Raw genomic sequence first — 11,422 nt, forward strand, 5'->3', positions numbered from 1 at the left:
TGTTTAAATGTCTGATTAAAAAAAAATGATTAAAGGGTTAGTTCACCCAAAAATTACAATTATCCCATAATTTACTCACCCCAAGCCATCCTGTAGGTGTATGCGACTTTCTTCTTTCAACCAAACAGAGTTCACTCTTTCGCCAGAACTAGACTCGCGTACGGCCAGTACCGGAAGCCAGTGATTATAGTTTATAAAGTTATAAATAAAGTGGATATTTTTCCTACAAAAATGCATCGCTTTGCTACAGAAGGCCTTTATTAACACCCTGGAGCTGTATGGATTACTTTTATGATGGATGCATGAACTTTTTGGGGCTTCAAAATCTCAGTTACTATTCACTCCCATTATAAAGCTTGGAAGAGCCAGGATATTTTTAAATATAACTCCGATTGTGTTGGCTGAAAGAAGAAATAAGAAATAATATACACCTAGGATGGCTTGAAGGTGAGTAAATTATGGGATAATTTTCGTTTTTTGGATGAACTAAATCTTTAATAGTTTTATTGCATTAAATTGATCAAAAGTGACAGTGACTTTGCTGTCACAGGAATAAATTACGGTACATTTAACATTTGTTTTACATTGTAATAATATTTTACAGTATTCACAATTTTACTGCATTTGATCGTATATTTACACAAACTGAGTAACGTTACCAACATCTGCTTACTAAAGTTGCTTGTAATTTGGCATAATTTAATAAGTACAATATTAAGTACTTAACGTGTAACAAGGACACAATAAAATAAATTGTTACCAAATTATCATATCATATTCATAGCTTACAATAGCCTATATTATAGTGTTTGATACAGAAGGGTATACATGATAAAAATGTAGGCTACTACAGACATTTACGTGGCACAAAATAAAAAATACAATGTAACTAAATATACAAAGGAACTATCATAGTAGACCTACATGTTCCAAAAATAATATGGATAATAATATGGACGAATTGTCAAATATGGCATAGTAAAAACACAACAGAATGAAACCGAAGAATGCACATAATAAATGTAAAACAAAATTTTCAAACAATTTAAATGAAAGTAAAATCACCCTAGTTCTGTTTTGCTGTCGACATTTTTGAACCACGATCAGAGCGTATATTCCTAGCGGCGTATTAAACTTTCTAATTTCCATAAGCAGATGTTCTTGGCCTGGTCCCTAATATACAAACACAACTTATCTCTGCACGGATATTACTTATGGAACACTAAGGATATTCTCTACAAGAATAAATCACTTTTCTTTGACAACTGGTTCAAAAACAACCTTTTTTTAGTTGGACAGCTTTTTAGCTCACATGACAGAATTTATAATTATTATAGATATATATAATTCCTATAACTGTTAATGAATATGTTGTTGTTTTCAATGCCATTCCCTCTGCAGTGTCTTTTCTGTTGCAAAGTTATAAACTTCCATGGCCATGTACTTACTCTTTAAACATAACTGACACAAAAAAAAAATCAAAAAAAAAAAATCAGAGCTCTCTTCCAGAGAGAGTTAATAACAATGCCTTATGTAATACCATATTGGAATAACATTGAATAGCTTACCAATCTGCTTACCAATAAAGTAAAAGAAATAACATTAAAATGAATTCACAAGTGTTACCCGACCAAAGCCTTTCTTAGGAAATATACATCAGACATTGAAGTGAATTGCTGTTTTTGTCACTCTTCTTAGGAAGATGTCATTCACTTGTTTTGGCAATGTACCAGATTAGTAAATGTTTATCCATCTTTTTTTTTTTTTTTTTTTGGAAGTGACTTTTCATTCAGTTTTAAAGTAGTTTTCTTTGGATTGTTTGACTACTCGAAGAGAATACAGGGAAATACTAAATAATTAATTTGTGTTTCATACCAACTAAATTTCATATACATAAACAAAACTTTACTGGCTCTAAACCTCTCTTTTCTCTACTCAAAGATGATCTAGACAAGTATATGGAAACTATCCAAAACTCTGTTAATCCTAAAGCAGTTAAAAGATTAAAACTGAATCTCCTCTTTAGGAGTACATTTATTATTTATTTATCTTTTTGCCAACACGTCTGTATCTGTGTATCATCTTTTTTGTCTTCTTTGTTTCGTTCTTTCTATCTATATTTTGTACTGTAAAAAAAGAAAATTATATTCCTAGCGGAAGTGAGGTCATGTTATTCAGGAGCGGGTTACTCCAATCAGCGTTGCCGTCAGGAGCGGAAGTGTGATGGCGGCGGACGGAGAGAGACGCGATGCGCGTGCAGAAAGTAAACAGGAGCAGCGCAGCAGCCAGATTTCACATCATGGTGGACACCGGGATGTATTCAAACACTGCATTGGCTCTATTATCGAGTCACTCGCTGAGCTTGGCGCAAAGGTTTGTGCAAATATGATGCAAGCGCTTTAAAACAGCGTTGGGAAAACTGGCATTGATTGTATCACAACGTGCGAGCACATACGTTATTTTAATATAGCCTAACGTTACCTTTAGTTTTTTTTCCGAAGTAACCAGATCACCCATGTCGTAATATTGTATGGTTTCTCTGCAGTAAAGCAATAAAGATGAATGCATATGTTAATTCTAATAGTGCTGCTGAAACGCCACTAGCATGAGATTGTTCGTTTGACGGTCTCACTTGGTCTAGCTGATCGTTGCTGGTTTTAATACCTCTAAAACCAATAAACAGACCAGCCTGACCAGATAGGGAGACTACCTAGGCTGGTTTAGTATTTTTTTTCAGCAGAGATACCCATTAAAAGCAAATTAACAAGTTAGAATCAACAATAACAAATAACTTTCTCTTGATTTCCAGTTAAACGTGGGTGAGAAAGTGTTGAGCATAAGTGCCAATGTCAACAATGTCTCTGAGCTTCCGCCATCTCATGTGTACACCTGTTTACAACAGCACATCTCCAAATTACAGGTAAATAGAACGCACAAATAGTGCTATCATGTGCATTAAAATTTAATTACATAAATAGATGTTCTTCTTTTTTTTTAATGGAAACAAGGCTGTGGGGGATAGACAATGCTTGTGTTACACTTTATTTTTGGTGACAGTTTCATTGTACTTAAATAAGCACTGAGTGATATTAATTTACTACATGTAGAGAACTGTCTGTGTTACCACTTCACTTGTCATTAACTTTCTGATTCTTCCAGTCAGTCTCTGAAAATCTGAAGCAAATGGTTGAGTCTGAAAGTCACTCCAATCCAGGCAACAATGGCAGGAGAGAAAGAGCAGATACACCTGAGCAGATGTTGGTTGACTTGGAGCATGTTGCTCCTACATCCGTCCTTGAGGATCGTAACAAGACTCAAGTCGATGATAATGTGCAGATCAAGGCTGCTAAATCTGAGGTAAAACCTCAAACATAACACTACACAAAATATTGTGTATTTATTTTTATTACATTGTAACTTTATATTCTCAAAAAGAAGAGTAAGCATAGTAATAAATAAAAACTGAAAAAAGAACCTTTGTTTTTATGCTGCCTGCAATAAAAGCATTATTTTGTACTTTGTCCATTTAGTTGAACAGTTAAGCTGTTATTGGTTTTATTTGTATTTACCAATGATTATCATTGGACCAAACATTCACATTTAGGATGTATTCAAGCAATCTCTTCCCAAGCACAATTAAAGTTGATTGTTTGACAGTCGCTATTTATTATTTGCATGTAATCTGCCCCAGTTGGCCAGTCATAGGGAATGTGAATTGCTATCTGTGGACAGACAGTTGAGAATGAATGGAAGGCTCTTTCGCCGCCTGCTTTCCTTCAGAGAGAAACAAATAGCCACCCACTTTGAGAGTCCTATGAGAGGTCCTGGTCCTTGCAACGTTATGAAGTGGATGTTCATTACATGCTGAAATTGCATGTGGGCGAAGGACAAGGAGGCCCTCATTTTTATTGCTTATTTATTTACAGTCACTGTAATAAAAGGCCCAAGCAAATCACAACTATCTGAAATGGTTGTGTGTGAGAAATATTTTGATTTTTGGAATAATTGTGTCCACTGCGGTCATTTGTTAGTCATGCAGCCCATATGGCCTAGTGTTCCTCATTAAAACTAAACAGCATAAAGAAGACAGTGGATTGATTTTTTTTTTCTTCTTCAATAGCTCATCAGTCTGACCCTCATTGCTCTCTCTCTCTCTCTCACTCATTTTCTCAGATTGAACGCAGGATATCTGCATTTATAGAGCGCAAACAGCTGGAGATCAATGAAAACAATGTGCGAGAGTTTTGCAACGTGATCGACTGCAATCAGGGTGAGAATGGGGGGTGGTCAGAGGAATACTGCACAGCAATTGCCAATGTTTGTAAGAGTGCTGATTTCCACGGGCGTGAGGTCAGAATACACACATCATCTAAGACTCAAGCCTCCAAATACAACCTGATCTTAAAAGCTCTTTATGTTTTACCAAATCAGGTCATTTGCTTTGGTCATCTATGGGGTGTTTACAATATGTGTAATTAATCATTAAACTAGCGAAGCAGACATTTTATGCAGTTTCTTTTGTAAATGTATACACAGTGTATATATATATATATATATATATATATATATATATATATATATATATATATATAATTATATTATATATTATAATACAATATATATATACAATATATAAAAAATATACTTTTTTGCAGAAACTCTACAAACTAACATTATTTTCCCGTGTGATATATAGAAGACAGCTGTGCAAGAACTGATGCAGTCTTCACACCATATCCTGGTTTTAAGAGTCACGTCAAAGGTTAGACGCTTGTTCATTCTCATTATATGGAAACTCAAGTCTGCTGTTCAAATCTTTGGGGTCAGTAAGATTTTTTGTTTGAAAGAAATTAATATTTTTAATTGTGCCTTAAATTAATCATAGTTACATTTATAATGTTACTAAAGATTAAAATAAATGCTGTTTAAAAAAAACAACAACTTTCTATTCATCAAAGAATCTTGAAAAATATATCACCGTTTACACAAAATATTAAGCAGTACAATTTTCTATGTGAAAATAATTATAAATGTTTCCTGAGGAGCAAATCGGCATATTAGAATGATTTCTGAAGGATCATGTGACACTGAAGACTGGAGCAATGATGCTGAAAATTCAGCTTTGCCATCACAAGAATAAATTATATTTTAAAGTATATTAAAATAAAAAAGGTTTTCAAATTGTAATAATATTTCACATGATTGCTGTTTACTGTATTTTGGACCAAATAAATGTAGCCAACGTGAGCGTTTGAGAATTTCACAAACATAAAAAAACCCAATCCCAAACACATGTACATACATATACATGTTTTTTACATGTACATCCATATACATGTTCAAAACAAATTTTGTTGTTGGAAATAATGGTAGTAAATACAGTATATAAATAGTCTTTTTTTAGAATTAAAATATGAAATGATTATACACTCTGTGTTTATTGTTTCATGTACTTGCACTCACATTCTAGACTAATAATATCTGGATGATCTATCGATTTGTGAGCATTAATTGGTGTTTGTTTGCTATTGCAGTGACACGTGTTATAAATACATACGGACCTCAAACCAGAGGGGCACATTCTGAGTTAGGAGACCAGCAGCAGGGGTCCATCAGCCGAGACTGTGGAAACCCTGTCATTGAGGAGAGGCTCCGTAACATGGAATCACACCTGAAACTTCCACCAGGTAAGTGGGATCAATAGAAGAGCTATAGGATGTTCACGATCTTAAAGGGGCTATATGTAAGAATTTTCATATATTAATCGCTTTTTTTATTGCCAATGTGTCAGCAGCTTGAAACGAGAACTTCCCAGGCTAACTAGGTTGTCTGAAAGCCTATATACTGATTTCTTTTTGTGAAGGACTCTGATGGTTTTTGCCAGGTGTGCTGAATGTCACTTTACGCGCTCCCAAAAGCCTCTCTTCCATTCTATGAAACGGGTGGTTATGTTCAGGATAATGCTGAAAGAGATATTTTGCACTGTCATGTCAATTTGTTATGCAAAGAAAAGGGATTCATTCAAACCAAAGTCTCACATAGCCAGATCTGTACAGTCTACAGTCTCATATATACTTTATAATCAAACTATCACAACAGTGTAATTATAATTACCTCATCTGTTGACATGATGCCACTGAATTGCCAGCAGGGAACATATCAACATCACTATGATCAGATTGTTTCTTAACTGCTGTTTCCTCACCGCTGTCATTTTTGTTGTATTTTTGTTACTGAGAGGAAAGCGCACAGCACATATTTACATTTTTCATCTAACTGTCGCTGTCAGCAGCGTGGACGCGTCTGGATGTTGTTAACAATAGGACAATGTTATCAAAAGGTATTTTCAACGTATTTTTACTTCTAAGCAAAGAATGACAAAGAACTTCGCTGTGAGTAGATATCAAGGCCTTGAGTGCACAAGTGCGATCATGAGCAATAAGTTGCTGGATACAGGTCACTTAACAGCCGCAGGTCTCACTAGTAACACAGGTTTCTGAATTCTACATATAGCCCCTTTAATGTATTAGACATTGTATTTAATTAGACTATTTTTCGTAGTCCTAAGTGTGTGCTGACAGATAAATGCTAGTTTGTCATGTAACTCTACTGTATCTGTCTCTTAGTAGGTCCAGTTCCTCAAAGCGTTTATCAGCGGCTAAAGAAACTTGAAGATCGAATTCTGGAGCTCGAGGGTCTTTCGCCAGAGTACTTCCATTCCACAGTAAGTGGTGGGAAAAGAGAGAGAGAGAGAATGTGTGTGTGTGTGTGTCCTTGTTTGTTGGAGTGGATGATCAGATATTGAATTAGTTTGTTCATCTTAGTGGTTTCTTTCTACAACTTCCATGCTCTTTGAACATCCACAGTAGCTTATGAACACAGAGAACTAGGTATTAGGTGGTTTTGATAGGGAGTTTTTTTTTCTCTCTTTTTTTTAATTAATCAACATCAAAGACTATATTCCACTGGCTAATCACACAATGTGTTTGTATTCTAAAAGATTAATAGATAACAATGTCTAACAAGAACATAAGCATGTAAATATGCCTCTGGAGTTCCTGCCTAAAATTACAATGTGTACATTTTTATCCTTAAGAATTAATCTAAAGATTAAAACTTTCACATACAAAGTGATATTCATTCAAATTTATAATGATGTTTTGAGATATTAGTAAAAAATTAACTGATTTCAATTAAATCTAATTCAATTGCATTGCTTAAAGTCTAACTTCGCCGATTTTCAACCCGTGGTCTTTAATGAGCCGAAGAGAGCACACTCTCCTCATAACACACTCTACCTCTCCTCATAAAATTGCACTGGATGCCAATTGCTGCTCACATCAAATTCAAGGCACTGTTTGCCTATAGAACAACCACTGGCTCTACATACCTTTACCTAGACTCACTAATTCAAACCTATGTGCCCTCCAAAATCTTGAATTCTGCAAGTGAACGGTACCATGTGGTGCCATCCCAAAGAGGCACAAAATCTCTTTCACGGACCTTTACCCTGACTGTTCCCTGCTGGTAGAATGTCCTTCCTAACTCAACCTGAGCTGATGAGTCTTTAGCCATTTTCAAGAAACGATTGAAGATGCATCTTTTTCAGCAACACTTGATCCATTAATACTAACGCTTACTAGTGTATATCTATTTAAAAAATCAACTACAACCTTGCTATGTGTACTGTGCTGGACTAACTGGTCACAGCACTTGCATATTGTTGCCTTATTGTTAGTTTGATTGCTTCTATTGCTCTCCTCATTTGGAAGTCGCATTGGATAAAAGCATCTGCTAAATGATTAAATGTAGATGTATGTTACAATGTCGGTAGTTTATGTAAATGAACAATGTTTACTTGTTCTCCGTGTTTCCTGGACCGAGAAATTCATGCTTATTTGTCAGCAAAAGTCCACTTTTTTGGACTTTGGACAACTCCATGGCTTTCGCATTTTTGTATCTTCATTAATAACAGAACAGTTATTCAGTCATTCAGTTTGAAAAGTTGACTTGAAACATGAAGGTTTTTCAGATTTTCCATCACTGCGTTCTCACCGTATTTATGATTCTTTGCCGCCTTTTTGCCACTGCCTTCAACGTGCTGGATTGAAACTGAAAAAGTCACTCACTCCCACTAAACGTTTACTTTTTGAATTCGTGCACCAAGTACATTTCATCATCAAAATACAAGTCGACACCATTACGGCTAAAAGTTTGCTAAGAAGTATTTCCTACGGCATTTGACTGGTAAGCGCATCCATAGCAGACTGGTGGGAGTGAGTGGCCTTGGACAGCAACATGGCCAGTGCAAAACAGAAGACAACAGGCAATTAAAAAATGTGCCTTTCTACTGTACAGGCAGCCAAGTTTTATTGAAAGCCCATTTTGCCAGCGGTGAAATATCACTTTAAGGACAGCATAAAAAATCAAATCATGAATATCTATGTGTTAGTGTATTCCTGAAAAAAACTAAAAGAAAAACTATTGCTGCATCTTGATCTCAGAGGCATGTACAAGTTTTGTCCAATAAAATGCTGTTTAGAAGGAGAATGTCCCCTCATCCTAATAGCATCTGCTAGTGAACTTTATTTTTAACATGATGATCATTACCCTGTCCCTGATCATTTCATTAATGTGGCAAATTTGAGTGAAGATAGTTTTATGAATCTGTCACAATGCAAAACATGCTTTGCAAAGAGGCTGAAACTTGTGAAGAAAATCACTGTTGCTCATGTTACATACAAAGGGACATTTTTTAAAGTCACGGGGTCAGCGAAATGGTGGTGCATTATACACTACTATTCAAAAGTTTAGGGTCAGTAAGATATTATTTATTTACTTTTTTTAATACTTTTATTCAGTAAGGACAGATTAAAATGATCAAAAGTGACAGTAAAAACTTTTTTTTTAAATAAATGCTGTTCTTTTGAACTTTCAGTTAATCAAAAAAAAATTATAGCTTTTCAACATTGACATAAATAAATGTTTCTTGGGCAGCAAATCATATTAGAATGATTTCTGAAGGATCATGTGACCATGAAGACTAGAGTAATGATGCTGAAAATTAAGCTTTGCCATCACAGGAATACATTACATTTTAAATTATAATAAAATAGAAAAGTTATTTATATTTGTTATAAAATGTAAAAAAAAAACATATATATATATATATATATACTTTAGTTTTTATGAGAGACATTTAAAAAACTACAAAGTCTTACTGACTCCAAACTTTTGAAGTAGTGCAAGTGTAGGTCAGGGGGGAAAGACTGAAAAAAAAGATATGACCTCTTATGACCCTTTTATTGTGCAATTAGACCAAGTTTGTGTCACTGGTTCCTCTGTTTGTTTTTACACTGACTATCTATGCTACGCTGAAGACTTCTCACTTATGTGTTTTCTCCTGCGCTCACGACAGTCAGCCAGAGAGTTCTTCAAAACCATTAAAAGCTGATATGAGTGAATTTTTTTTTTTTTTTTTCTCACTTCAGAATTTGTTATCCCTGTCAGATTGTAGCCCATCAAAGTTAGCTGAGTAAGTGCTCTTGAACCATTTCTACGCCTCCTCACACCAGCTTCACTTAGTTCAGTGCTGGGCTGAAAGCTAGCTGATTTCCATGTCCTTTACAATGTGTGTGTCTGTGTGTGCATATTGCCTGTAAAGTGGGACTTTGAGTGCCGTCAAATATGCTGATCTTCTTAGTTTGTAGCGCAGCTTTCAGCAAGTCGAATGAATTAATTGAACTCTGCTGACCAGGGTGAGCGGATATCATGTATCTGCCAAGTGGGTCCATATGCACACTGAAAAGTGATTAAAATGAAGATAAATTATGGGTAATAGATAAAAAGAAATGGACAGAATAAATGAAAGGGCCATCGGGTGACAGAAAGAATCCCGATGGCTCCCACTTAATACTATTAATCAGTGTAAGTCTATAGCAGCTCGGGTCTGTTGGCGGTGATTGAGTGATGCTGAAGGACATCTGTTTCATACTCTAATCATGTGCCGTTTCTGTCCACTCATGGGTGTCCTTGGTTCAATTTATTGTTTTGGTTGCCATTTAATCCCTCATTAAACCCCACCCCCCACACACACACTATTTTCTTTTCTTTTCTTTTTCTATGGAAAACCAGAACATGTAAGAGTCTGATATTGAGATAAATGCTTTGCCGTTTTGTTGAATGACGACTGATGTGCATTGTTCATATAAATCAGCATTCATTTCATGCTTTTATTTCCCTTTTTCCCACAGAATTACTCGCACAAACGACCTAAAGCCTCAATGTCGCAGGTAAGTTGCATTACTGATGCATTTGCGTATTCATTGAGGGGAAGATATACAAAGGTCCTGCTGTTCAGCAAAAACATTTCAGCTGATGAAAACGTTCTTGTTTTCACAGAACTACAGTCTCGCTGAGCTGGATGGGAAGATAAGTGCTGTCAAAGCTGCCTTGATGAAGAAAACCAGCGAGTTCCAACCCACAGACGCAGGAGACTTTCCATACTGACACGTGGACTTTTGCTTTAAATGTTTTCTACCTTCTCTTAATGAGTTAGATCTTTACTTTTGGTCATGTATAGATCTGTGATGGTCACAGATTTCAAAGAAGATTTAGGATTTATGTTTCACTGAATATTTTATATCTGTAAAAATGTACATGTTTTGCTTTGTCATACATATGTGTTGTGTGTTTACTTTTTTGGACACCATTTATGTGAATAAATGTACTAACTAATAAATCTAATTCCTGCAGTTTTATTTGTGCATATGTTCCTTACCCCCATTTTTCACATATAGTCCAGTCATTTTCTAAAAATAAAGAAAAAATCCTCAGTAGATGTTTTTGGTTGTGTACAATTCATTTTTAGGGGCTCGAAAAAATTATAATTTCATACACAAATTTACGTTACAGTAAATGATCTGCAAGGTAGTTATAAGGACTTATTAGAGCTCACCATGTTATACTGTATATTTTCTATATTAATATTAATTAATATTTATATTAATGAGCTGTACTGTTACAGCTACTTGTAAGCCCAAATTATGACAAAAAATATTTATTTTTCGAGAAATGCTGAAAATTCTGGATATTTGGCTGTACAAGACATTTGAAGAATCCTTATACAGCTATGGCAGCGAAGGGCCCGTGAATATGTTAACGTTAAAACCGATCTATGATTATTGCGTGTGATTGAGGGTAGAGGTGACTGCTCAGAGAATATGTGAATGTGATTGCAAACGGCAGGCAGTGTGAGCAGACAGCAGTGGCTGCTGTGACACAGATTTCGTCTCTAGCCTCTCAATGCAGTTTTTAAAAAATTTAAAAGTGAAACAATTTTTTTTTAAAGTTGACAATTATCTTTGATTTTAGCCTAAATGAATCAAATCAAGTGGTTTATAAATTCATAACTGTTTTTTTT

The 11,422-nt window shown here is 35.1% G+C and overlaps 1 protein-coding gene across 1 annotated transcript; it reads left to right on the forward strand.

The window, feature by feature from the left end:
- Positions 1 to 2,189: 2,189 nt before the first annotated feature.
- Positions 2,190 to 10,837, forward strand: mbip (MAP3K12 binding inhibitory protein 1). Its single transcript, XM_079852688.1, has 9 exons — positions 2,190 to 2,373; positions 2,810 to 2,920; positions 3,160 to 3,357; positions 4,174 to 4,270; positions 4,697 to 4,762; positions 5,535 to 5,687; positions 6,627 to 6,724; positions 10,254 to 10,292; positions 10,402 to 10,837. Exons 1-9 carry the CDS (start codon positions 2,224 to 2,226, stop codon positions 10,507 to 10,509), a joined length of 1,020 nt encoding a protein of 339 aa, XP_079708814.1. The 5' UTR covers positions 2,190 to 2,223; the 3' UTR covers positions 10,510 to 10,837.
- The last annotated feature ends 585 nt before the right edge of the window (positions 10,838 to 11,422 follow it).

Source organism: Squalius cephalus, assembly GCF_949319135.1.
Source record: "Squalius cephalus genome assembly, chromosome: 20".
NCBI classification, from domain to species: domain Eukaryota; kingdom Metazoa; phylum Chordata; class Actinopteri; order Cypriniformes; family Leuciscidae; genus Squalius; species Squalius cephalus.